This window comes from Neophocaena asiaeorientalis, unplaced genomic scaffold (assembly GCF_003031525.2).
Source record: "Neophocaena asiaeorientalis asiaeorientalis breed wild unplaced genomic scaffold, Neophocaena_asiaeorientalis_V1.1 scaffold303, whole genome shotgun sequence".
NCBI classification, from domain to species: Eukaryota; Metazoa; Chordata; class Mammalia; order Artiodactyla; family Phocoenidae; genus Neophocaena; species Neophocaena asiaeorientalis.
The window spans coordinates 1,288,600-1,315,744 of NW_020174420.1; the positions used below are offsets into that span (position 1 = coordinate 1,288,600).

General features: G+C 56.4%; 1 protein-coding gene across 11 annotated transcripts in view; it reads right to left on the minus strand.

The window, feature by feature from the left end:
- DYSF (dysferlin) overlaps nt 1-27,145 on the minus strand; it is a 220,715-nt gene that overhangs the window by 88,442 nt on the left and 105,128 nt on the right. For all 11 annotated transcript variants that reach the window (XM_024756409.1, XM_024756407.1, XM_024756408.1 and 8 more), the window contains 8 exons: nt 25,376-25,507; nt 25,125-25,291; nt 24,204-24,318; nt 23,810-23,915; nt 23,412-23,554; nt 21,539-21,712; nt 7,052-7,145; nt 6,479-6,556 (listed from right to left, as the gene is read on the minus strand). In XM_024756409.1, the coding sequence (XP_024612177.1) occupies nt 6,479-6,556; nt 7,052-7,145; nt 21,539-21,712; nt 23,412-23,554; nt 23,810-23,915; nt 24,204-24,318; nt 25,125-25,291; nt 25,376-25,507 (1,009 nt within the window). The remainder of the gene's footprint in view (nt 1-6,478; nt 6,557-7,051; nt 7,146-21,538; nt 21,713-23,411; nt 23,555-23,809; nt 23,916-24,203; nt 24,319-25,124; nt 25,292-25,375; nt 25,508-27,145) is intronic.

A 27,145-nucleotide genomic window follows, 5' to 3' on the forward strand; every position in this document is an offset into this window, starting at 1 on the left:
GGAGCAGGCCAGTCTCTCCCTGGCCATCAAGAGTCCAAGTGGCATGCCACAGCCACTGCACAGGAGGTGGCAGAGTGGCTATTGAAGAGGTGGGAAAGTTGGAGTGGGCAACAGGAGGACTTCCATCAAGAGATGGAGTGGGGGACAGGGTCCAGGATTCTGGCTATTGCCCAAAGGGCTTGTTTTAAGGGCGGGGGGGCGGGGGGCGGGATTCATGTTAGGAAACAGAAGCTACGGGCACTCACTGGCCGAACAATGCTGGGTTTGCCTAACAGGAGGCCGCCACCAGGCTAGGACCAGCTTGCCAGCCTTCAGGCACAAAAACAAACTGGGGTCAATCTGGGAGGGCATCCTGTAGGAAACTGGTTTTGAACCTGATTCTGGAGGTAGAAGAGGGCAATGGGAGGCCCTTGGCAGAAGAAGGGGCAGGGGAGACATGCCCACCACATCTTGCCACGCCCACCAGGTGGGAGCCTCCCTGGCATGGGGCTCTCCTTTCCCATGCACCAGCCTGGCAGGGCTGGCCCAAGCCGTTCCCTTCCTGGCCCTGGCAGGGCCCAGCGGCGTCTGTGCATTTAATGAAACCGTCTGGCTGTGATACCATCAGCTCCAAGCTCGGCAGAGAACCTCTCCCTGGTTCCAGTAAGAAAAAGAGGGCGCGTTCCGATAAATAAAACCATATTCGAGAGCCAGCGAAAAAGCCCCTTTTGTTCCCGCCCCCTGTGCTTCCCAAGGCTTTATTTTTATAAGCGCGCGGGCCCCAGACCGACCGCGTTTACACAAAGATCACAATTGCACATTGTGGCGGCCATGCACGCTGTATTGGTGTTGGCAGCGCCCCCCACGCTGGCCCCCGAGCAGGCGACTCCTTCCAGCAGCCCCATCAGCGCAGGCAATGAGCTCAGCACTGGGGGAAAGGGAGGGGGTGGCTTTCAAACAAAAATCGCCCAGACCCACACGCTCGCCCCGCCCGCCGGGGGCGGGCGGGAAAACACACAACAAAGGCATTGTAAGGAGCAGGCCTGGAGGCCTGGGGCCTCAGACACTGGGCTACTGTGTGCTGGGGCCTGGCCTCTCCCCGCACAAGGCCCAGCCCCTCAAAAAAAGAGAAACAAGGGGGGGGGGGGGAAGGCAAGGTGGTCAGATGAAGGGAAGCCAGACGGACCCACAGACACAAGCCTCTTCCAGGAAAGCCAGGAGGACCGAGAGGCAGATCCCAAGGAGAGGTGGAGGGGAGGGGAGAGGCCAGCTCTTCCCAGAGCCACTACAGTAGGGGAGGGCCAGCTTCAGCCCTCCGGCCTCACCTGCCAAGCCACACGGAGCGCCCCCGGCACTGAAGCTGGATCGGAGCTCTGTGAGGACCACAGGCTGCCCTGGGAGCTCCAGCCAAGAACACACAAGGGTTCTACTGGACTCCATCACCACAGGAGGCCCCAGGCAGGTGACTGCTGGACCGGCAGCCCTGTGCCTGATCTCTGCTGGTCAGGCCTTCCCGGAGCTCCAAGGAGGACCCTTCTGCAGTCATAATACGCTAAGCTTCCCTCATGGGCCCTCCCTCCAACTGCTCAGACCACAGGGCAGGTGTCATCATACCCCTCGTCAGAAGAGGGAGCTTTGCCCCAGAAAGACCACTAGCCCCTACTCACAGGTGCCTGGGGCCAGACTCCCTGACTCCTAGTCAGTGCTCTTTCTACCTGCCACGAACATGGGAAAAGGGCCCTTAAGACAGGGTGGAGTAGACTGCCGGTAATCAAGGCATTGCAAACAAAAACTGCAATACAGCAGTATTTTTTCCTATAAAATTAAGAAAAATTGTTTAGATTTATAAAACCCGGTGTTGGCAAATATTTGACGAAATAGGTACTCTCCTTTATTGCTGGAAGCAGTTCAGCAACCCTTTAGAAAAGCAATCAGGCAGTATGACCTGAAAAACATAAAACTGTTTACACCCTGTTTCCCATATTTCTGGGAATCATCCAAATGAACCATAAAGCTATATGAACAAAGATGCTCGCTCCAGCATTACCTGCAATCCGTCGTTCATCCACCATACAGTTATTGACTGACCCGCATATGGTAGGTAGGCACAGTGCTCTGAATATGAAGGTGTACGAGACACGGTCCGGGCTCTGAAGATCATGACTGCTGCTTGGAAGTGTTAACTAAACATCAGTTACAATACAAAGCGATGTGCAGCTTCATAGCGGAGCGTTCAAGGCGCTAGGGGTGGGGGTACGCCCTGGAGTCTGGTGGCGTCAAGTCAGTACCCCCAAAGGCGGTCTCCAACCCCGAGTCTCAAGAATAAGGAGGTAACCGAGGTGGACCAAAGAGAAGAGGGTGGCCAGGCACGCAGCACAGCACTGGCAAAAGCACTAAAGAGCACTCAGGGAACAGCAAGTCTGTCTGAGGGGAGGAAGGTAGCGTCCCGGGGCCCCAGGGAGGAGGACGCAGGCAGGCAGATCACAAACGGTCCTGGACTCGTGCTCAGCGAGTTGGGCTGAATTCTGTCCATCAGAGTTCCCCAAAATGTGTTCTTCGCAAGGCGAGTTCTCGGGGAATGAAGGAACGCTAAACACGTCCAACAGACTCCTTTCCTGCAGCCACCCCAGCCTTCAACGCCACCGTGATTCGTAAATCGCTAAGCGTGCAGTGTTTCCCAGTCTCTCTCGCTCAGGAACCCTTTTTAAGTGGAGCATTTCACAAGCCTCCAGCACACCTTGGAAAACAGCTTCTTAAGCTCATTGGGAGAATTCCCCCAGCCAAAGCCAAACTTAACAGAAAGCTGTGCTTCAGAAGAGGGGGTGGGCTCGGACTGGAGTCCAGACAGAGGAAGCCCACAAGCAAGGGCTCCCCAGCCCCACCCAAGCCAGAGTCTGGATCTGGGGGAGACGAAAGCACTGGTCCCCACGGAGGTGACTTCAGCTGTGGGCCAACTATGGTTCACCAGACCTCACTGTGGCCTGGCCTGGCAGCAACGCCCCTCAGGACCACCCAACTAGCACACAGCTTTGACCTCCCTGGAACCATGAGGCCGGCAAAGAGGGCACAGGACCTTCTGCTTTCTTGGCAGACACTCTACCCCCATAAATGAATAACTTGGCATCTGACCTACTAGCCTTCTCTCATCTCCTTCGTTAACCAAATGGGGCCCCTGAGCCCACTGACCCATGAGACTCTCAAGGAGGAGTTTCTGGGTGCCTCAAGCTAAGGGCCATGCCCTGGAACGTGAGCTGCCCAAGGGTCCTCCGTCCTGGCAGCAGCTCCGTAAGCAGAGCTTATGGCTCCCTCAAACCACACCGGTGGTCGCCGGCTGGGGGTCGAGGCAAAGCAGAATTCCCTGGAGTATAACAGGGCAAAGGAGACAGCGCACTCCCCGATCCCCTTTGAGAAATATCCGTCTACAGGGAAGAGCAACTCAGCTCTGACCGCTGTTCACAGCCACAATGCTGCCCAGTAGGTACGGCACTGAGGACAAGTGATTTCTAAGTCCTCTGGAGTCCTGTCTTTTCTGTTCAAAGTAGATCCAGTTTGTATTCCAGATGCTCACCCAGCAGTGGCAACCCTATCCCAATGTAAGAGAAGCCATTTGAATTAAGCATCATTTCACATTTTTTATACCTAATCACTATGCTGGCCACACACACTCATAAGCACACAAGCACAGGCCACACTCGCCCTTCCAGTGGTCCAGAGAATTGATGCCGGGCCTCCACTCAAACCCCACCCAAGGCAAAATCCTCAGGCAGCCTGGATGGCAGCGTCTCCACAAGCCTCCCTCCCCGACCGAGTTCAGTGTTATTCAGCAAGTGTTTCCTGGACAATTCCTGTGTCCCCCACACCTTCAGCCAAGGAGAAGAAATAGAGAGAGCACTGGCCTTGTGGCAGCCCCAAAGCCCACCACACAAGGGACTAGCAGAGGGCACAGCACAGGGTCATGGGGGCCCCGCTGGAGAAGAGCCCAGGGCAGCAAGGTCAGAGCACTTCCCAAGGAGAGCCCTCTGGGCTGCAGACGCCAGCAAGCAGGCTGGAAGACGACACCAGCGACAGACTCTGTGCCGGACCCTCCCCAGACCCCAGACATTCCTGATTCACACAGGAGTTTCCTCTGAGAAATGCCAGCCAGTGGCCACGCACAGCCTCCAGCCACCTCAGGGTCAGTTCCAGGGGAGAAACTGCTTTGGTTTAGGGTTTGGGAGTGAAAATAAACACTCTGGGTTTTATAGGTTCACCCGTGTTGGCTGCTGTTTTCCTTTCCAGCAGTCGCTCCATCAGGCCTTTCATTCAGAAGCCAGCGGCCTCTGAGGAAGCCCTGGGCAGTGCCCTCAAAGCTCAAGGGATGTTTATTTGGGGGAGGGGGTGGAGCTAGGATGGAAAGTGTGACGTCTCCTTCGGCCCCCGGTACCAGGCTGACCCTGCCTGCAGTCCCCAGAGGTGCGGGTCCCCGGGAGGAGCACCCTCCCTGCAGGGTCCACCCCCAGCCCGGCCAGTGGAGGACAAGGGGCCCTCGACCTGCACCCCACTTACCCACCCCACACACACAAACCTGCCGCCTGCACCCCGACCTCTCACACCCTCCCCCGAAGGAAGAGGAAGCAAGATTGTGAATCAGGTCACTTCTCTTCTCCTTGGGGTAGGTGCTGATTGTCAGAAAGCATCCTGGCCAAGGTTCCCAGGAAGTTGCAGCTGCAGAGATCTCCCCCGCACTCCCACAACCCCCCACACCCCGCCACCTGCCAATCCCCATGTGCTTGTTGCTCCATCCACCCTGAGCCTGGCTGCGTGGGGCTAGAGAAACGGTCACTGAGAGGAGAGGAACACGAGGAAGCACAGCTGGCCCCAGGTCGGGGAGGAGCAGGGTCCAGAAAGGAGGACGGGCGCCTGGCCGTGAGCTGAGTGCCGTCCTGCGAACAGGAGGTCACTCCCATAGAAGAACTCAGATCTACTCAAGTAAGTAGCAAGCACCTGGAGTGGGGTACATCACTTGTCAGCTATTTTAACTCAAGCAGTTTAGTTTCTTCATCTGTAAAATGGGGATGTTCAATGCCTGCTTCACAGGACAGTTGTAAGGGGTACATGAAAAAACGTCAGCAAAGCGCCTAGGCTCACAGTGAGCACTTGGTAAGTGCTAGTTCTTTAGAACCTGCTGCAGGCTCAGGGGTAAGTCAAGGTCCCTTCCTGGAGGAGCTCAGAGTCATGGCGGGAAGAATATGACAGAGGTAGAGGGCAAGTGATCTATGCAGTGGGTAAGGACTCTGAGAGAGGTGCTGGTGAGGTCCTGGCCAGGTGCTGAGGAAGCAACAACCAGCTCAGCCTGGGGAAGAGTCAGAGAGCATCTGGGCTGGGTCTTGAAGGATGAGTAGGAGTTCACTGGATTAAAAATAGGGAGGGAAGGCATTCTAGGCACTGAACACAAAGGCCAGAAATGTGGAAGAACTAGACAAACGTTGACGAAAGTTGGTGCAGCCAGAGCTAGCAGATAGAGGGGAGTTAGGGAAAGATGAAACTGGTGAGATCCGAAGGGGTTGTCTGCCAGGCTAAAGAGTTGGGGATTTACCTGTTAGTGTCTATGTCTGAAATCAGGGGAGTGACATGAGCAGCTGTGTCTGGGGTTGTGTGGAAGGTCACAGGGAGGCCAGGAGATGACTGGAGCATTCAGATAAAAGGGGCAAGGCCAGTGTGAGACGGCAGCCACGACGCAGAATAGGAGGGAACAATCTCCGAGACAGATTCAGGAGCCAGAATCAACAGAACTGGGCACCTGACTGTTAACCAACCTGATGGGTAGTAGAAGCGCATTGACGTGATACTAAGACTAAGGTGGGATGTAAAGGGGGGCCTGGATCTGGGGGAGGGGTCCCAAGGAGTTCAGCTTGGACAAGATGAACTGAGGTGCCTCTGAGGCTTCTAGGGGAGACATCGAAAATGTGGCTGGACATAAAGGAACTAAAGACCTGGAAGCTTCCCCAACAGGAGTGGCTACTGGGCTGCCTGGGGGACCCCAGTGCCCAGAGAAGAGAACACACACAGAACTCTCGGAAGCATCAGGCTTAGAGGGCAGTAGCTCAGTAGGAGCAGGTAGGGCAGCAGGAAGCTGCCGGAGACCAGGAGAGAGGGGTGTCCCAGGGGCCAAGGCCAGAGGGGCTTTCAGGAGGAGGGGATGGTCAGTAAAACCAAAACCTGCAGAGGGGTCAAGCAGGCCACCTGACAACCAGGAGGACACGGTGACCTGACTGCAGCCCTCACCTCCACAAACCCAACAAACACAGCGCCCCCCCGATCCACCATAGGAGAAGCCTGGGCCACGTTCCCTGGGGTCTGAAGGCCCGATGACTCCGTTCCCAGCCCTCAGTCCCTGGCCCCTGGCTCTCCCCCCTCCCCTCCCCTCACCTACCAGAAAAGGGTCTGAAGGCCCGATGACTCCGTTCCCAGCCCTCAGTCCCTGGCCCCTGGCTCTCCTCCCTCCCCTCCCCCCACCTACCAGAAAAGGAGTCCTTGTCCATCGCAGGCAGATCCCGGGCCTGGTACAGGTAGCAGCGCAGATGGTAGCGGTTCCCGTCTGCACCGAGGAAGAAGCAGATGCCAGCTGAGGGGCTGGGGGTGACCAAGATCTGGGGCTACAGGGGAGGACAGAGGGTGTCCCTAGAGGGGGCAGCGCACAGAGGGGCTGGATGGTAGAAACGACACGTGTACGCCATGCTGGAGTCAGCTGCTCTCAAGATCAGGAGAGCAGACGACAGCCCAAAGGTGGACTCCCAAGTGATGTGTCCTTGGGCCTGGTGACAGCTGGGGAGGTGGCAGAGGAGGGGGAAGGAGTGGAGGGGTCACAGATGATGGGGGCAGTGAGAACGCACAGCGCCTCGAATGCTGGATTTCAGGCTTAGAGTTCACACACACACGCAAACCAAGAGACGCTGACCCACTAACAAAACACCCAGACTCAGTCCTCCTCAGCCCCCACGTATACACCTGACCGTGTGACCCACACAAACAGGAACGTCAGGCTACACACTCAACCGTGTCACCCCGGGAGACACCTCCAAACGTCACTTACAGTCAAAGATGCAGGAAATCGTGGGTCTGTTCACGCCAAAGCTCAAGGTGGAGACAGACTTGGAATCTTCACTCCTGTCGTCCACCACGCCGCCCTGGAGATGGAGAGCTGGTCACCGCAGACTCTGACCCCAGAGCCTGGGGGTGGCAGGGAGACTGGTTCGGAGAGTCAGGTCCCCAGAGTCCTTTAGACAAGGCCCCTCACCTGCCCAAAGCTCTGATTTCACTCCAGGGCAGCGCCTCCCCAGACCCCAGAGTTAAGTCCACAGGGAAATTCTCCCTCTCTAGTGGAGACCAGACAAGCCAGAATGGGATTTTGAGCTGTTCCAGCCTAAGAGGTTAGAGTTTTCTAGAAGGAAGGACTTGAAGGGTCTCTCTGAGAGGCAATCCAGTGGGGATCTGCCCGGGCTGATGAGTTTAGGGGAGCCCGAGTCTGGAGGGCCCTGTCTAGCATCTCTGTCCCACCCAAGACATGTCTGGACACGGTGCTGGTGCCAGGGACACACAGGCACTTAGCTGGGCCCCCAGCTCTGGGGAGAAGCTGCACATCCTCCACTGTCTCTCATCAGCTCCCACTGCGCTGACGGTCAGAGGAGGTCTCAGCCTGAGGACAGGGGACAGGAGTCGAGACAGGGTGGGTCTACACTCAGCCTCGGAAGCTGTGTGTAAACCTTGCCCTTGTTAGCGCTGGGCTCTAACCACTGGGCCATAAACAGCCTCCTTGGACCAGATGCCCACCTCCTTGGTGCACTGCTTCCCTCCACCACCACCTCTGCCACACCGCAGCCCCTCATCAGGGATGAGCCCCAACGGGGATCTCAAGGCCCCCACAAAAATTGAAAATGTGCCAGTCACATGGCAGACCGTCCTTCCAGACCTGGTTTTCTGTGATAGCAGCTCCACCAGCCTCCCACGGCAGAAGCCCAACAGAGAGACTGCCTGCTTCCTCTGCAAGCCCTCCCCCCTCCCCACACTGTCACCTGCCCCAGTCCCTCGCCAGTCCCTCTTCCCAACACACAAACACGCACCCCTTGAAAGAAAACCCCGGCCTCCCCTCCCATGGCATTTTCACCCCACCCAGGCCCACCCAGAGCAGCCACTTCCCAAGGCCACCATGCCCGCCACCTGGCGGCAGCCATTTCCCAGGAGCCTTGACCTCTCCCCAGGCCCTGCAGCTACATCGTGGCCCCACCCCCCTAGATGTACGGCCACCTAGGTGCTCCTCCTCTCCAAACCATGCCCACCCTCAGGGCCTAGCCCCAGACCTCCAGTCCAAGAAGCTTCCCTGGGTGCCCGCCCGCTGGCTTCCGATCCGCCCGAACCCAGGACCAGAACCAGCTGCATTACCCACACTCAGCACCCGGCTCCCGGCCTGAAGCCCTCCATGGCTCTCGCCACCTGAAGGGTCCTGGTCAGACCCCCAGTGACCTGCTCCACCTTCCCCCTCCAACACCAGGGCTTACTTCCCCCAACTCCAATCGGGCAGGCCACGCTCCCCAAAGCTGGCCCAGACATGCACCTGCTCCCAATGCAAGCTCCTACCGTTCCCTGCCAAGAATGCTGGTCCTCCCCCAAATCAGCTCATCTTAGGACACCCAGGGAAGGCCTGCCCTGGTCACTCTGGGTCAACAAGGAAATGCAACCTAAAGGTAGGCAGTCATCCTCTGCTCCATCCCACACCTCTGGTCGGGGGGAGGGCAGGCTCTATAGCCCCTCCACCTCACCCTGGCCACATATATGCCCCACGCCAGCAAGTAGGGCACTGAGGTGAGTGCGGGGAGGGAAGCCGCCTCCAGCTCCCATGGGCCCCGTGATTTCTCTCTCCCACCAGGTGCCTGCAGGGACCTCCACGCTTGCGGGCTGCCTCCAGGGCACATCCCCACTCAGCGCGCACCTGCTCCAGCCGCGTCCCGTCAGCAGCTGTCCCACCCAATGGCCTCTGCCCGGGGCTTTGGTGGCACTTTCTGGGTCTCTGTCCAAAGGCACGGCCGCCTGCCTGTGATAAAAACAGGTGTCCCCCTCCCTGGGATTTCCACAAGGCCGGGGCCAGGTACCTCAGGCCCGGCTCAGTCCTGGCCCACAGCAGGCCCTGGCACCGAGAATGACACCCTTCAGAGGCAGAACCAGCGCTCCCTTGGAATGGCCCTAAGGGGCTGCCAAGGCTCTTCCACCTGCCCTGTCTCCAGAGGAGGGGCCCACAGCCACTCCCCCTGGTCCACAGGGCCTCTGTCCGCCCCCACTCCCATCTGCCACCCTTGCGTGGCCTTGTCTCCGCCAAGGAGACAGACAGGGGTTGCTGGGAAGAAGCTAGGAGAACCAGGACGACACACGCACCTAGAGTCCCCAGTAAGTTCAGTCCCGCCAGAGGAGCCTCAGCCCTGCAGTCAGCCAGGTTCCCAGGCTGGGCAGAATTCCACCCACACAGCAGGCCAGTGCCTTTACATCCTCTGGCCCACTGACCTTCCCAGGGGGGAAGGGCTGGGCTCTCCACGAATCCCCTTCAGACCTTAGGAGCAGAGCGGAGGCCGGCCCCTCTCCCAGCCCGGTGGCAGCCCCTGCGTTGAGTCTCCAGCAGTCAGGACGCTCACCCCCAAACACCACCGCCTGCTGCTTCCACACTCAAACCAGCTGAACCCCCAGGGTCCCCTTTCTCGCCCTCAGGCCTCCTGCACGTAGTTCTCTCTGCCCTGCTCTTTCCCTGGCTTTTTCCTCAGACATCCAGTCTCACCTTCAGGGTCACCCTGCAAGGATGAGTTAGGTACGCCTCCCATGTGCTCCCACAGAGCCCCAGATTTCCCCCCTTACTGCATATATCACCCTCCATTGTAAATACCTGTTCACTGTCTGCCCCTCCCACAGAGAGCTTTGTGAGGTTCCCCCCATGCACCCAGCATCCAGCAGAACCCCTCACACACAGCGGGTGCCCCATTAATAATTAGAGAATGAGTGAATGAATGAACGAGCACACACCTTTCTGGGGAGAGCTGCTGATGGCAAAGACCAGCTCATCGCCAGGTCAGGGGATCAGCCTGTGCGTTAACACAGATAATCCAATGTCACGCTTTTTCCACTCTGAAGCATATTTTTGGCTTTCACACGTGGACATACATGGCTCACGTTTGGGAATTTCTCTCAAAGCAAACAATGAAGTCTCATGAAAAGATGATTTGGGAGCTTCCGGGAAGCATCTCCCTCCCGTCAGCCCGTCCCTCTGACATGCCACTTGTGTTTATTGAACACCTACTTTGTGCCAGGCCTTTCCCATATTCGAGTTGGAAAATAGGTATTGCTGCTTGTGGAGACATAAAATGTCACCTCCCCAGAGAGGCCTTCCCTGACCAAAGGTCAAAAATCATGTTCACATCCACACCGTCACATATCCCACCCCACACACCCCAACCCCACATAATAGCCCTATCTACTCTCTTATTCAGCTTTACTGTTCCTCATAGCACATATTACCCCACACATTTGCTATATTAACATTTTTGCTCATTGCCTCTCTGGCTCCATAAGGGCACTGCTGTGTCCCCAGAACCCGCTACGATGCCTGGCACACAGAAGCCCTTGGCAAATATTTACTGATCAAGGAAAAAAATCCAAGTTGAGCCCCAGTCTCTGTAGGTGCCTCTCCTGTCACATAATCACCCATTTTCTGGAGGGAACTGTCTGGGGCTAAAGGAACTTTCTGGGCCGAGCCTGACTTGAGGGAAGCACCCCCTGAGAAAGCGATGATGTTGGCAGAGGGGAGAAGAGGGGGTCAGTGGAGACGCAGCAGAGATGCTGCCCTTAGCATCTATCCTCACAGCAGAATCCTGCCGACACCTTACCACCTTACTACAGGGACTGTTACTGCCTTTGTTCTCCAGACGGGCAAACTATGGCACACAAAGGCCAAGCCACTTAACGATTGCACGGAAGAAGAGCGGCCTGCAACTCCCTGACATTGCACAGCATGTGCATAGAGTAGACGATCAGAGCGACTCATTCATTTTACAGACCCTGAAGCTCCGACATAGAGAACATCAGGCTGCCAGTCCCCGGGGAATCGGGCTCCATGTCAGGCACCAGGAAGGGTGGTAGGGGGCAGGTGCCTGGAGCTCACAGTGTGGGTCGGAGGAGGGTAGCTGGGGGTGCCTCAGGGAAGCCTGAAACTCAGATTCCTCACTGTAAAGTGGCCATCGTGGTAACACTCACCCCGATGGGCTACTGAGGAAAATGCAGGGGGTTTCAGCCTTGGCACTATTGACATTTGGGGCTACATAACTCTGCTGTGGGAGCTGCCCTGTGCATTGCTGGATGTTTAGCAGTATCCCTGGCCTCTACCCATTAGATGTCCATAGCTGCCCCCCTCCCTCTGCTGTGACCACCAAAAATATCTCCAGACATTGTCAAATGTCCCTTGGGGGATGGGGTGGGGGATAGAAATTGTCCCCAGCTGAGAACCACAGGTGGAAATTAAATGAAACGTACCCACAGCCCTTGACAGGTCCCTGCACATAATCAGCATTCAGTGGCGCCAGTTTCACTCTTTCATCTCACCAGTTTCATGCTGAACAATACCTTCCCCCGCCTTAATCCCTGCCCTCTGGCTTTAAGTTTGGAATTCATCACCATCCCTCTGCCACAGGACCTTTGCACTGGCTGTCCTCACCACCTGGAATGCCCTCCAGACAAGCTAACTTGAGCTCTTCCCTCAACTCAGTCATCACTGAGGCTTGGACACTTCCTTGACTGCCCTGCCTTTATCAGCAGCCCCTACCCAGCCTCTCCTAGCATCTCTCCTGCATCCATCTTTCCATGTGTATAGGTAAGGCATGCACGTTCCTTTATCCCCTGCACCTGACCCCAGTGTCTGGCACTTAGTAGGCATTCAGTGAAGATTTATCGCATGGAATGAATCACCAGCATCCCCGCCCTAAGGCATGTGCACAGCACTCAGGCCTAAGGTCCCAGGGAAAGGGACAGGAAAGTGTGCATCAGACAGCATCTGACCCTGGGGCTCAGGGTCAGATGCCACCAGAGAAAGAGAGAGTGATGTGGGCTCACTTACACCCCAGGATGGGGCCATTTGCGGGGTGGAATGGAACATGGTGGGCCCTTGGAAGGTCCCATTCAGGAAGGTTTCCCGGAGGAGGGGAAATAAGAGGGGTGCTGGAACAGGGGCAGCAGCGACACGCTGGAGGCCTGCCCCCCCACCCCCAGAGCTTAGGGAAGGCTTGGCTAGAGGGGCAAGGCTGGCGCAGGGCGAGGCCGGGAGCAGCGGGGCTGGCTTCCTTCTGCTCTCACTTGGAGCCCTGAGCAGAACCAGACTGCAGGGGTAGCTAACGGTCTGGTTTCCACCCACGCACCCTTCACCCCCACTCCGCACTCACACTCTTCCCCAGCCCCAGGCCAGGCTCGGGGCATTGAGTTTCCCACAGTCACATTCCTACCTCCATAGCTCATGCCGATGTGACTCCCGGGCTGGGGCTGGCAGCCACGCAGTCTGTGGCCACGCACTTGGTCTTGTGGCTAGCTGTGGGAGGGACCCCGCTGCTCGCCCAAGGGGACTGGGGGGCCTCCAACCCGCTGTTGCCCTGCTGGCAGCCACGGCTCCCTGGAGATGCCCGAGCTCAGGAGGGTGAGGAAATCTCCTTCCCAGATGCCAGGGCTCCCCAGGGGTCCCCTGAGCCAGTGACCAAGCCCACCTTTTCTGCTGAGGGCTGACATCCCGGGACCCTGGCCGCCACACAGGGAGGAGGTGGGCAGGTTCTGGGAAAACAAGGAGTCTGTGAAGGGGACTCCTCGACCCACCTAAAGTGGATCCAAGACCGAGCAGCAGACCCCTGGTGTTTCTGAGATTCTTTCTGCACACAGGCTGTCACACACATGCCTCCTCCCTCTGGCACTCCCACACGGGGCCCAGAGGTCTGGTTCAGGATCTATAAAGCAGAGGCACGGAGGAGACAGAAGGGGCCAGAGCAGAAGAGGACGCAGCAAAAAGACACAGGCTGAGCAGCAGGGCTGAGTAAGAGGGGGACAGAAACACAGAAGCCACACTCACGGCGGTCAGGAAAAAATGGAGCCTCGGAGGTAGCTCCAGGGGCCACCAGGGCACACCCTGCCCCAGCGGAGTCAAGCATATGGGTTTCAGGGGCCAGCCACCCTCCTCACCTTACAGGAAGGACTCAATTCCTATGTCTGATGGATCCAAAGAGCACAGGTGACAGAGCTGATAGGAAAGGCGCCACTATGGGGAGCCCCAATCTCTTTCTTTATGTAAACAAGATCAGAGGACCCCTGAGAGCAGCAGGTGCTGGAGCTGGCTCTCAGGGCTCATGAGAGATCATTAAATTTCCAGCCATTTGCAAGCCATTTGTTAAACACAGTCACTTGTAAAAATTAAATCAGATAAATTTGTAACTTCAGGAATTATTTCTAAAACAAAGGTGATAAATATTCAAACGCATCACTTCCAAATTCTTCCACTACCTTTGACTGTTATCTTGCTCCCAAGGTGATTTACATCTAGAGTATCTGTGAGGTGGAAGTACTATATAAACACTATATAATGATGTGTTACTGCCCATCTCCTCCTATCCCCACGTTCTGTGATCTCACATTGAGACCTTGCAATTGGCCACGGCAGGGCTATCTATACCATATGAGCAAATGCTACAAGAAGAGCTGGATTTGTCCTCTGGATTTTTTTCCGGAGAGCCAGTTGTTAAACGTCGACCAGCACAGGCAGGCCTCGGGTGACCTGCCAGGATCTCTTCTTCACCATCAGCTCTGCTGGGACACCCAAATAGCAAATGACAATGTAGAGAAGAGTGCTATGAACCTGTGCAGCCCAGCCATTATCCGTAAGGTTTTTCACAATATTCAACCAAGGAAACACCACTAAAATCATTATTACTTGTTTTCTCTGTGCCTCACTTTGTTTCTCTGTAAAATGGGAGCGCTAGTAAAATCTACCTCGGGATTATTGGGAGGCCTAAATGAGATAATACATGAACAGGGCAGAGGGCACTGCCTGACACACAGCATGTGCTCTAGAACAGCTGACAAACTTTCTCCATAAAGGGCCTGAGAGTAAATACTTTCACCTTTGCCAGCCATATAGGCTCCGTTGCAACAACTCAGCTGCCGTAGCAGCAGACAGCAGCCGTAGACAATGTGCACATGGATGAGCGTGGCTGTGCTGATACAGCCCTGTTTACACAAAAAGGCAGACGGCCAGACTTGGCCAGTGGGCCATTGTTTGCCACCCCCGGCTTTGTAAGGGGAGGGGGTTATTTTTGTTGTGTTGTTATCACCTCCATCTGATAAGTGAGAAAACTGGGACCCAGAGATTCATGTTTTCCTTCAGGGTGCATGGGAAATTCGCTGGTAGAGCCCGGGATCTCCCAGGACCCCCGCAGGGCTCTTCCCAGCTCCTGCTTCCCCATCAGAACTCAGCACCTGAGCAGGGATCTGAGGCAGGACAGGACTAAGTGCCAAGTCAGGGCCCTGGGGAGCCCACACCCATGTCACTGCCCTGACTGCTCTGGCCTCCGCTTCCAGGGAAACCCCACACAGGCCCACAGGCCAGGCCAGAGGAGAACCCTGTAAAAGAGAAAACTTGGGAACACACAGCCCTCCCTTCCTAATCAGGGCTGATTGCAACCTTAAGTGAAATAGCAGGCGAGTGTGCAACCCCATTTAACTTACAGCTGGAGCCAGGGCTTGAGAGCAGCTGCGAAACTCCTTGCAAAGCTACCGGCCAGCCCCTGGGGAGCCTGGGAGTGGAATTAGGAAACCTGGAGAATCCACAATGCCACGTGTGGGCTGGCACGAGTGTCTGTGTTTGCATGTGCCTGTGTGTCCCTCTAGGCTTTCCAGGTCTCTGAAGTCTGCAGAGGACGCTCAGGCAGGTTTTAGGCCATGCCAGAGTGCCTCCGTCATCAGGACGACTGTATGTCCTCGTTTGCCTAGCTTATGCCTATTTTCCAACATGATTTTTAATAGTGTCCAGACCAGACAATAAATTATAAGGTCACCCTAAGCCACTGTGGACACACCCTCATGCACGTATAATGACACACAGGGGGTGCAGCCGTCACATCCACCCAGCAGTAACACACAGTCCATGCTTACCTGTGCGCTGGCATTGTGTCTCAGGTACACAGACACACAAGTTTCAGTGGACGCACGCAGGCTTCAGCGTCCAAATCTTGAGTGAGATAGAGCCAGAGTCCACATAGTTAGAGGATTGACTCTGTGTAATCCTCCGGTGGCCCTCAACCTGCCCCGTAGCACAATGCCAGGTGTGGAACAGGTGCTTGATTAGGACATTCAAGAGACACAAAGCCGCCTTCCAATGGCCCACAGACCCAGCCAGGGGTCTTGATTACTTAATAAGGCAAAGCCCTTTCACCGCCCAGGTGCTACCCTTGCTCAAAGCAGCCACTCTAGGAAGCATGCCTAGGTGCCCCCGCACACAGCAGGATTTCATCCAGGTCCAGAGATGGCCCCTCCCCTCCCCATCCACATCTGACCTCCTTTTCAGCCAGTTCAAATTCCCAAATTCCTCCTCTCTGGCACCGGCTTCTCCCTGACCCCCTTCCCAGCACTTCCGACTCCCAGCTGCCCTTCCCTGCCCCCTGACTGGGGCTGGGGATGCCTGTCTCTGTGGGTCCTTGGCACTTCAGGTCAGGACTCAGGCCCCTGCCAACCAATTGGAGGCTTCCTGGCTGGGGGCAGTGGTGCCAACTCCTCTCTAGCTGCCCAACTGCTCCAGGGAGGCCAAGCTGCCTGGCTACAAGACGAGGAGGGGGATGCATCCAGCTGAGGGCTCCAGCCAGCGCCCATGGTGCTCCCTGGGACCCCGCTCAAGGGCCCTCTATGCGGGAAGGACTTTATGCCCTCATAGCAAGTAGGGAGATGAATCTGGGGAGAGAGAGCAGAAGAGCCCGCTCTTCCGGCCTTGGTTCTAGAACTGACTCACGCCGTGCCGCTGGGCAAACTCCTTCTCAGGCCTCAGTTTCTTCTGGGGCTACATTAGGGGCTCAGAGTTGTTCTAGAGCAGCACTGTCCAAGAGAACTTTCTGTAGTGATGGAACTATTCTGCACTGTCCAATATGGTAGCCACTAGCCAGGCGTGGCTGTCGAGCTCTTCGAATGTGGCCGGTGTGACTGGGGAACGGAATTTTCTTATTTTAATCACTTTAAATGTAAATTTAAATAGCCACACCTGGCTAGCGGCTTTCATGTTAGACAGTGCAGTTCTGGAACCTCAGTCTCCCCAACTGTAAAATGGGTATAATCATAGAATCCAGCCTTCTGGGGTCCCTGTGAGGATGAAATGAGACAACGCACGTACAGCTCTCAGCCTGGTCTTCGGCACAAGGTAAAACAGATTTTTGTAATTCTTACCCTCTTTGGATCCTAGATTTTCTTGAGAATTGGAGAAAACCAGGGACTTTACATCAGGATTTACCCACCACAGACACACACACACGCATATCACACATGTGCACACGTCATATACATCCATACACACATCACACACGTGCTTACACGTCAGACACACGTGCACACACAGATCACACATGCACACCCACAACTCTGCATCCAATTTCAAGTAGCACCAAAGCCAGGTGGAGAGTGCTTTCGAACATGAAAGTTCCTTCCAGCTCTAAAAATCTCCAAGACTAGGAGCACATGTGGCCGAGTCTCCATCTCCTCTTCTCCCTGCCCGGGCTCAGGCATCTCAGAAAACCCTTCCAGACACTCCGGGCCAAGCGCAAAGACAGGGCTCTGGAAAAATCCTCGCGCGTGGAGGGCAGGCCCAGGGCAAGGGCCACAGGATGGATTCCGTGAGCTCATCCCCGGCAGCCGTCACCAGCGTTCTCAGAGAGTCTGGTGGCGTCAGGAGGGGGTGACTGGGTGGACGCCGGCGGTGGCGGTGGCGGCGGCAGCGAGGGGTGTGGGGCAGAGAGGGAGGCTGGATGGAACACGCTATAATAGCAGCTTTGTGCTCCACTTCCCAGCTCCCTGGGAACGCCAGGAAGATTATGAAACCTGGTGTCTTTGGGAATGCCAGGATATTAGCTGGAAAAAGAATAATACGAAAATAAAATAATGCTCGGGATGGAGACAGCAGACGATTAGCAGACAGAGCCAGGGCCTCCCGCTCCGCAGAGGGAGCCAGGCTTGGCCCCGGCAGAAGGTTTCAGGGAAAGGCTGCCCGTGCTAATGAGCAGACTGGGCCTGCCTTGCAGTGAGACGTCTTCAGGAGGGGAGCTGGCAAGTGAGGCCCAGCTTGCTGGTGGACGCGTGGGCCAGGGGATCGGGCAGTAGGAGGCAAGGGGGCGCCACGGGCCTGGCCCTTGCACCCAGACATCCAGAACTGTCAGATTACCAGAAAGCCCACCTGGCCACCACCCACAGTCCTGGACTCCTCCAAGCTCTGCCTCCCCAGGTCCTCCTCCGAGAAGCCACCCTCGTTAGGCACTGTCACTCTGGAACGACCCTTAGTCTGCCCTTCGGCACTTCGGAGATGCAGCTTCTGCTGGGTTTATTTGCATTCACACGTGAATATCCCTCTTCCTAATCAGACAGGGGGTTCCCATGAGCCAGGCCTCCACTATCAGGTGGAAGATCATTGGAAGAAAAGATCACTTTCTCCCCACAAGGAGCAGGGAGAACACGTCACCTGCCCCTGCCTCGCTCTCTAGGGCCCTGGTGACACACCTCCAGTCAGGAATAGACACCCTGCCTCCCTCAGAGAGGCACCCGGTAGTGGCCGATGTGACTGCCTCCCTCATCTTCGGGATGCACTGTGCACCCGACATCCTTGTTACTCAAAGATGGTCCTTGGACCAGCAGCGTGGGCTGTTAGAAATGGAGACTCTCGGGCCCCGCCCAGACGGCAGATCAAGAGCATACGTTTTAACAAGATCCTCAGATGGGTCTCATGTTCATTAAAACTGAGAAGCACCTCTGTACTTGGGTTATGTCCTTAATCCTTACGAGGACCCATACATGTAGTGACATTCATAAGTAACAGAGTCACGAAAGGGACAAGTGACCTATCCACAGCTGAAGCAGAGGAAGCAGAATTCAAACCAAACCAGTGCCATTCAGAAGCCTCACCCACCCCACCACACTCCCGCCAAGTGAATCGGCAGGCATCAGTGACCAGTGGGCAAAGGCCAGTACCCAGAACAATAGATTGGTCCTGGCACCCAGAAAACCCAACCATCTGCCCCAATGATGCAGGGTGGACTCTAGCCCCAGTGCCTTGCTGGAGCATCAGTACATCCCTGGATGAAGGACAGCAGACTTAGGGATGGGAACCCAGGCCATCCTCGGTCCCAGCAGGAAGCATGTAAAGGTGACCATGGAAGGGGAGAGTGTGTGTGTGTGTGTGTGTGTGAGCACACGTGCTGATGGGGGCTCATCTGCTCAAGTAGGGTGGTCCAGACAGTTTCTGTCCAATGGGCCTGTGGTCCTGTCCAAGTGCTGGTCACACCTAAAGACTGTCCAACTCCAGGTTTGTGGATCCAGCCGTTCTAACCACTGTCTTCCTCTGGCTCCCTATGTCAGCAAAGTTCCCTCAGGACTCTGGGCTTCACTACTTCGGTTTCTTCCACATTTCACAGGCGAGTCCCAACTGCGTCACAATCGTTCACTTTCCCACTTGACGTTTGATTTCAATGCTCCCTCATGACATTTTTCTCCCACGTAAAGAATAAACGGCCTGGTTTCTGTGTTCTGGGAAACGGCCCTCTTCATTCTCCCGGTCACTGAGCCATGAAAGCTTGGCAGCGGGTCCGCCAACCTTGCTCGTCTTCTTCCCCTAGATCCTCACCAGCCCCAGAGCCATCCACACTTCCATCCACGGGTTTCTGGGCACCTCCGGCCTTGTGCCCTCTCTCCTCTCAGCCCCCTCGCCTCACAGCTGATGCTCAGCTCCCACGCCCCCAGTCTCCCTGCCCTGGGCCACCTGGCAGGCAGCCTCCAGGTCCATCTTCCTCATACAGCACTTCACCATGTGTGTCACCCTTGCCAGTGCCAACCGTGAACTCATCGCAGCCCCAGGCCCACCCCGCCCCGTGGCCTGGCGATGGCAGCGGCCCTACCGTCCACCCAGCAGAGCGTCTGATGCCCACTGGACCCTTCCCTCCCCAAGCCCTGCTACTCCACCTCCCTCCACTTCGGTCCCTTGGCCCCCACCCCAGATGGTCACATCTTCCCAGATCTCTAACCAAGCCTCCTGATGGTCTCCTGATGGGAGGCTCTCTGGCCCCAGCCATCCTCCACGGCTACTTGATTAATGGCCCTAAAACCCAGCTCTGACCAGAACACCCCTCCTCCACTCAACAACCCACACTTGCTCCTACTGCTCATTCAAGAGAAGAGTCCTGGGCTTCCCTGGTGGCGCAGTGGTAGAGAGTCCGCCTGCCGATGCAGGGGACGCGGGTTCGTGCCCCGGTCCGGGAAGATCCCACATGCCGCGGAGCGGCTGGGCCCGTGAGCCATGGCCGCTGAGCCTGCGCGTCCGGAGCCTGTGCTCAAAAAAAAAAAAAAAAAAAAAAAAAAAAGAGAAGAGTCCTGTGGTCGTCATCTATAGCTCTGAGTCCACCGCCATTTGGGGTTTTTTCCTTTTCAGATGCTCTTCTCCCCAGCCTGTGGGGCTGTCAACCACAGAAAAGGGGCGTGACCCAGGACGGTCATTCAGAACATTCCGTTCCTCGCCCTCAGGCTCAGGGGCTGGTGTGGGCCCAGGGCCAAGCAGAGCCAGTCAATCGCACAGGAGGCAGTACTGGCACTACTGAGAAAGTGCACTCTCCACTCCGGGGTCTCCAGCTGTGAGGAAACAGGATGCCCGCCGGGCTGTGCTAGCTGTAAAGGTGGCGTCAGCCTCTGTCACAGGCACCATCTTTGCCAACGACATGGAAAGAGCCAGTGTGAGAACGGGGCCAAGACAGAGGAGCGAGTCGGGGACACTGTGTGAGCCCCTGGTTCCTGCCAGGCCTAATGCCTGATTCACCTCGGTGAATCAGATTCCCAGCAATCTGAGCTCTTAAGCTCTTTTTCTCTCTTCAGCCCACTTTGGTTGTGTTTCCGTCGGATGAAAACGAGTCCTGGCTCCTTAGAGGGCAAGCACCCTCAGACCTGGCCCTGCCTCTGAGGCCTGCTGAGGTCTTTATTCCCCACTCCTCAGCTGGAACCACACAACCTCCCCCAGGCACTGCCCTGTGCCCAAGCTAGGCCCCTTCTGACAGGACAAGGAGACTCCCGGCTGCAGCTGCTCCAGGCTGGGTGGCGGTTGCAACTCCCACCTGAGCACCAGCTCAGGGCCCCAGAGAGCCCAGAGCTCTGCCGTCTCCTTCCAGCCTCCTGACCGCTTGGCCCCCAAGACCCAGGAGGGGCTCCCTCCAGAGCCTGTGCCATCATCTGGGCCCCGGAGGGTTTCCTCTCCCACACTGGCACCCCTGGGAGTGATGGAACCTCCAGGCTCTGCCCACTACCCCTCAGAGCCACTGCCAGCGTCAACTCCTTTCTCTGTAGCCATCCCATCGGGTCAGGGGCCTGGCCCACTGTACTCCCTGGCTGAGGGCTAGGACACACTGCTCCACACCCAGACGAAATGCTCACATGGACGCACGCGCGCGCGCGCACGCACACGCACGGCTGGCTCACATGGACACACTCAGATTCCATCAGCCAGTGAAGCTGGTGGGACCTGCTCCCCTGTGTCACAGCCCAAAGCGCCCTCAGGGGACAGGCAGTCAGTCCTACCTGGATTTCAGAGAAGGTGTCTCCTCCTAGGCATCTCATTCCCAATGCTTGGACGGAGTCTCCAAACCAACAGAGTGGGGGACAGGCTGTCTCCTGGCCCTGAATGTCCCCACTCAGACTGTCCAGGAAGGGTCTGCTCATCTCTTTTGCGGAACACATCATCCTGACCCTGGATAACCTTGACCTGACACCCATTCCACTGGCTCTGGGAAGTACCCTCTGAGGCAGCATAGCCAGCCTGGGGTTTGGTCTCTGAGGCACATCTCTCCCCAAAATTCCCGAGGATGCGCACAAGATAGCCTCCTCTCAGGAGGACTCATGTCCAACCAAGGACATTCAGGGTCACTAGACCTCTCAGGCTACTCCCTTGGACCAGGCCAAAGCCTCCCAGACCCAACCCCAGGCCAGCCAGCCTCTTCAAGAAGAGCCAGGTCCCTTGGCCCCCGTCACAGGTCAGACCATCAAAAGGCTGGGGCCCTCTCCCCTGGTCCCTTCTCAATTACCAAAAAAGCAGTGGGTCTTCTGGTGCCAAGAAATGAGCTATTTTATTTTAGGAGGACACCCAGACTGGTGTCCACCTTCCCCACACGCAACCTCAGAGGACTGAAGCCAAAGTCCTGTCCCGGGGTCCTCTGCACCTCTCCTGCGTCAGCCCTGAACAGCCCTGGGAGACCACGCTGCACCCCACCAACCCAAGATGACCACTGTCACGTACCAGGGCCCCCTCGAGGGCAAACACAGCTGCAGGCCCCGTCTTCTCCAGTGGCTCCATGCGGCGGCGCCAGCGGCGGCGGCGAAAGGCATCTGTCTTGCGGTACTCCAGGCGGAACTTCCAGCCAAAGAGCGAGGCGTACTCCCAGCCCTCACCCTCCGCCTCTGTCTGCCTGTGCTGCATGGGAGAACAGGGCAGACTCAGAGGCCACTTGGCAGGTTGGCGGGGAGTCCTGGGTTGGGCTCCAGCTGTGCCCTCCCTGCCCTCCACGATTCCCCCACACACACCCCACACCATCACCCTCCAGGTGGGAAAACCTGGGAGGGCCGCCCGGAGGAGGGGGCTCTGAGCAGCTTCTGCGGTGACAAGAGCCCCGGGTCAGGAAATCAGGGGGAGAAGAGGCTCCCTAGGCTGTGGGGAGGTCCAAGGAGCCAAGAAAGGAAGGTAGGCTGAGCAGTGATGAAAACACTGGGCTTTCGGCTTGTTTGCTTATTTGGATTCTGGGTGGATTTCACGAATCCAAGGTTTTCTTGTCATTTCCTTTTTCTTCTTCATATCCCGACTTATAAAAGTGGAAATGGGTCTGCAATTCAGAGGCAAAATGAAGAGCCCATTTCCCAGCCCCAGGCTGCTTCTCCATGAGGCTAGGCCTACGTCAGTGTGGAGAGACCCCCGCACTTCTTCTCAAGGGGTCCTTTCCCAGCCCGGGGGAGCCCCAGAAGCCCCTTCCCATCCACCTCGTGACCTGAGATGATCCTCAGGTCAGGCCCAGGCCATGAGCTCGGTGACAGTCCCAGTCCCGGAGGCCAGCTGCGTCCCTCTCCAGGAACGATGCTGGTGGTGAGGGAGCAGGCAAGGCACACCGCCTGGCAAGGCTTTGCCTCTGTCCCCTGGGTGCCCTCACAGGGAGAGTGGAGTCTGGTTCATGCCACCAGGAACGGCCTGCTGCCCAAAAGCCTTGCCTCTCCTGGGACCCAGTGACCTTCCTCTCTAGATTCACTGTGACCAGAGAGAGAGGAAGGGACTCGGGTCATGCCAAAGGCTATTCCCGGACTGGGGGAGGCCTAGTTCTCGAGCCAAAATTCCAACGTGCGCTTGGGAAGGAAGGACGCAGGCCAAGAGGGTTCCAGGGAGGCAGGCCCTGAGGCTGTGCACGACACGGGCGTCTGTGTGACCCCAGGAGCAGGTACAGGCACTCGTGTGCCCACACAAGCTCACTCTGCACCTGTCTGTGTCCCAAGAGTATCTGGGCACGGCCGTGGGCATGTGTGCTCACACTGTGTGCATGCCCTCTGGTAAATGCCGACCAAGCCCACCCAAGCCCCGTGACCAGCATCACCCTTCTCCAGGGAACTGGCTCCCTCCAGCACGCCCCCAGCAACCCCCAGCCAATGACTGATGGCTAAGACCGTGCTAAGCCCACCCCCTTGCCTGGTGAGCAGGATTCTGTGGCGCTCCAGGCTGAGCCCCTTCCCGAACCACAGCTCAAGCCAAAGCTGCCTTTGCCGGAGGCCACATCCTTGCTCCTGGCACTTCTGAGAGCCCTGCCTCAATAAACTGCATGCAGCCGAGTCCCTGTCTCAGACTCTGCCCCTCGGACACCTAGCCATAGACACACTCTAGATATGCCTTTGCACCTTCCAGGTCTGTGCGTGAATTCCAAGCGCATCCCCTTGCTTGGTCATGGGCACTTGGGTGTTTTCTGTCCGTGTGCATCTGTGTGAGTGCTGGGTGCGATCTGCGAGCGTCTCGAGTGAGCCCGTGTGTCTTGTACATGTCCCCTGCACAGAGGTGTGCACCTGTGCCCAGCTGGCCTCCCCTCCCCAGGGCCTCACCCCTACCCATGCCCCACTCTCCCCCCACCGCCTGGGCTCACCCTCTTCAGCGCCTCCATCTGGCTGAGGTCCCTCCTGCGCAGGCGGACCCAGCGCCGCCGACGGTGTGTGTAGTACATCTTCTCAGCAGGGACCCAGTGCCTCGGCTTCCGGTCCGGGGGGATGGTGAGGCTATACTCCCAGCCTGGGGGAGAGGTGCCCATCACTCACTGCCTGGCCATTCCCCATCTCTCCATTTGGGGTACGTTCACAGACTTTCAAGTGGCCACTGACTCCCAATTTGTAGTTTATAGTGAGGACTCACCCGGGAAGTCCCCCAGATGAAGTAGCCCAGTGAAGGCCAGAACCCCAGGCCCAAGGGGCCTGCACTCAACCGTGCCCCCTTCCGGCATGCCTCGCGAGTCTGCCGGGTGCTCACTGGGCTCCACGTGCTGCCCACCTTGTTCGTCAACGGCCCGATTGAGGTCCGTGGACCACTCTTCATCTTCCCACTTCCAGCCCAGCGGGCACTCGATGTCATCCTTGGGAAGCACCTTCTCCCCGTTCTGGGGTAACACAGGCCAGGCAAGCATGAGAAGAGACAGACGTGATCAGGGAAGATGAGAAGATGCAACCTGACAACATATATTCTAAAGCCCCAGGTGTGACTCGGGCTCAGTGTCCTACCCTTGCCAGATCTCACACACTGTCCCCCTGGAAACCAGGGCATGGACGCTGGGGACGTGGGAGCAGGGGAGAACATTCCTCTTCTTTCAGTCACAGGCCCCTCTTGGGCCCAAATGTCCAGGCCTCCAGGAAAGCAGAGCCCACCTGCCCCGAGAGCACCCCCTTACCACGTCCGTGTAGTTGTCGCTCATGTAGATCCACTGGCCTCCGGGGAGCCGGGTCTGGTTCTCAAACACTTCCTCCACGAAGCTCAGGTGGCCCGCGTCGGTGTCATGAAGCAGGCTGTGGGCGTGGGCGGGTCAGAGCTTCCGCCGAAGAGACCCCCGGGCCGTCCACAACCCCCAGCAGAGCACCCCAGAGCCTGGGCCAACCTTCCTGTGTCAGCCTCACCCCAACCAACAACAAGAGAGATGAGGGGAGAGAGAGGAAGGGCAGCGAGTCAAGGGGAGACCCAGGGAGACACTTGCAGACTGAAGAGAAAGTCACCACCAAGATAAAGAAAGAGAAAAGGAAGCCAACTGAAGATGTCGAAAACCCGGTGGGTAGTTGAAGCTCAATAGATAGTTGTAGAAATGTAAAATGTTATCGAGCTATATACTTAAGATTTGAGTACATGACTACAATATATGTTACTCTTCAATTTTTAAAAAGTAAAAAGAGAAACCAAACAAACAGTTGTTGAATATCAACCGAATTGGAAAAGAGAGAGAGGAGAAGGAGGTGGAGATGGCAATGCAGATGGAGAAGGACGAACAAGGCTGTTCTGAGGGGCACTAAAGGAGGGATTAACATGCAGAGAAGGGAGCGGGCTTTCTGTGGTATCTTGGAGGAAAAGGCCATAACCAGTGGACGCAAAGCCCACCGGAGGCCAGCTTCGGTTCAATCATAAAGGACTTTCCAATCATTAGAGCCCTTGCAGAAAAGAATGCTGCCTCGTGATCCCCCAGTGCCGGGAGAGTTCAAATGGAAGTCGCTATGACCAGCGTAGGGGCAGCGGCCGTAGACAGAGGGATGAATAGAGCCGAGGCCCTTTCAGAAAAATGGCTGGGGCAGACGGGGTCCCCAAGCCCTCCCTGTCCACAACTCACGTCTTCTCTGGACACACGAACCAGTCTCCAGCCCAGGCCCAGCCAGCTGAGGGGCGGAAGCTCTCCTTCGGTAGCTTGATCTTGCCCGTGACGTCAGAAAATTTGGGGTAGGTGAGGCCCGTTGTGCCCCAGTTGCCGACCAGAGCCAGCTTGGTCTGGTTCTCATACTGGAGAGTGAGCAACAGAGAAGTGAGTGGGGCTGCGGTAGCTTTGGGGCCGGGGGTAGGGTGGGCAGGCGGTCAGGCACTCACGGTTTCAGCAAAGACGGAGAGCTTGCCCTCAGCAAACTGGTTGAACTCCTTTTCATCCACAGAGAGCCCGAACCAGAGCCTGACCCGAATCTGAACTGGCATCCGGGCTCCGGGCACCCCCTCCATTGGATACTGGGTAGCAGAGAAGGAGAGAAACCCACAGGCCCCTTCAGGGTCAGTATGTCTCGACTTGGGGGAGCCTCCAGGCCTGAGCATACCAGCCTGACACCCCATCAGGTATGTGCTCTGTTGGAGGACTTATCAGAATTTCATGGAAGAGGGGTGTATGACTAAGAAACGCCCCCACCGGCCAAGATTCCTTCCCATCAAAGGAGAAGACTGCATCTTCCCCATCTAGATGCTCTCTGCAGAGACGAGCCATGTCTAGACCGGGAGCCCCCATTCTCCCCTCTCCCACCACATCCTCATTTCTGTTCTCTTCTAGAATAGCACTGTCCAATGGAACTTTCTGCTACAGTGGAAATGGTTTATATCTGCACAGTCCAATGCACTAACCCCATGTGGCAGTTGAGCCCTTAAAATGTAGCTGGTGTGACTGAGAAACTAAATTTTTAGTTTCATTTAATTAATTTAAATTTAAAAAACCATATACGGCTACCATATTCGATGGTGCAGTTCTAGAACATGTCTTTACAAGAGATAGAAAGGTCTGGGCTTCCCCGATGGCACAATGGTTAAGAATCCACCTGCCAACGCAGGGGACACGGGTTCGAGCCCTGGTCCGGGAAGATCCCACATGCCACGGAGCAACTAAGCCCATGCGCCAGAACTACTGAGCCTGCGCTCTAGAGTCCACGAGCCACAATTACTGAAGCCTGTGCGCCTAGAGCCTGTGCTCCGCAACAAGAGAAGCCACCGCAATGAGAAGCCCGCGTGCTGCAATGAAGAGGAGCCCCCGCTCACAGCAACTAAAGAAAGCCTGCGTGCAGCAACGAAGACCCAAGGCAGCCAAACATAAATTAATTAGTTAATTTTTTTAAAAAAAGAGAGATAGAAAGGTCTGAAAGGGGAGGAGGTTAAAGCCTCTCCCTTCGTTTTCAGTTTGTTTTCTTTTTTTTGTGGGGTTGGCTGGATGTTAGTGTATCATCTGATATCCCTACCCTTTTAAGTACTTATCAGCCCGTTAACCACTATTCACTGGTCTTCAACTGCTTTTTATCCTGAAACTTTCAGAAGCTCTGCCAAAATGGAATAACCACAACAACCCAACATAAAAAATGTATTCTCCACAACTGCTTCACCATTTGACTGAAATCAAGGGTCAGATATGGGCCTGAAGAGCAGAAATGCCTCACTTTTAGAATAACACACAGTTCCTTAGAGGAAGTAATACATTAACTACCCAGGCTTCATGTGTGTGAGCTTAGAGGAGTATCTCCTCTGGGACGTGGAGCTGAATGAGACGAGAGAGTCTTGGTGGGTTCAGAGGAGGAAAGGGAGGCTGAGGTAAGGGCTCTCTAACTGGTAGAGGAGGCCTGGATCCCCGGAGGGAGTGCCCAGGCCGGGTAAGAGGGTCAGGAAGGGGTGTCATGGCAAGGCATTAACAGTCTCACCCTTCATCCAGCCTCTCTGCCTTTGGTTCATCCTCGGTGAAGCCTGGAGGAGCCCCTGACCCCAAGTGTCACCCCCCAGAAAACTCCCCATGGCTGCTCGCTTCAGTGTCCTCTCCCTTGGGGTGGTTAGCAGCCTTTTCCCCTCCAAACCACCAGCCCCAGGGAGATGGCAGGAATGCCTGACCCCCCCTTCTCC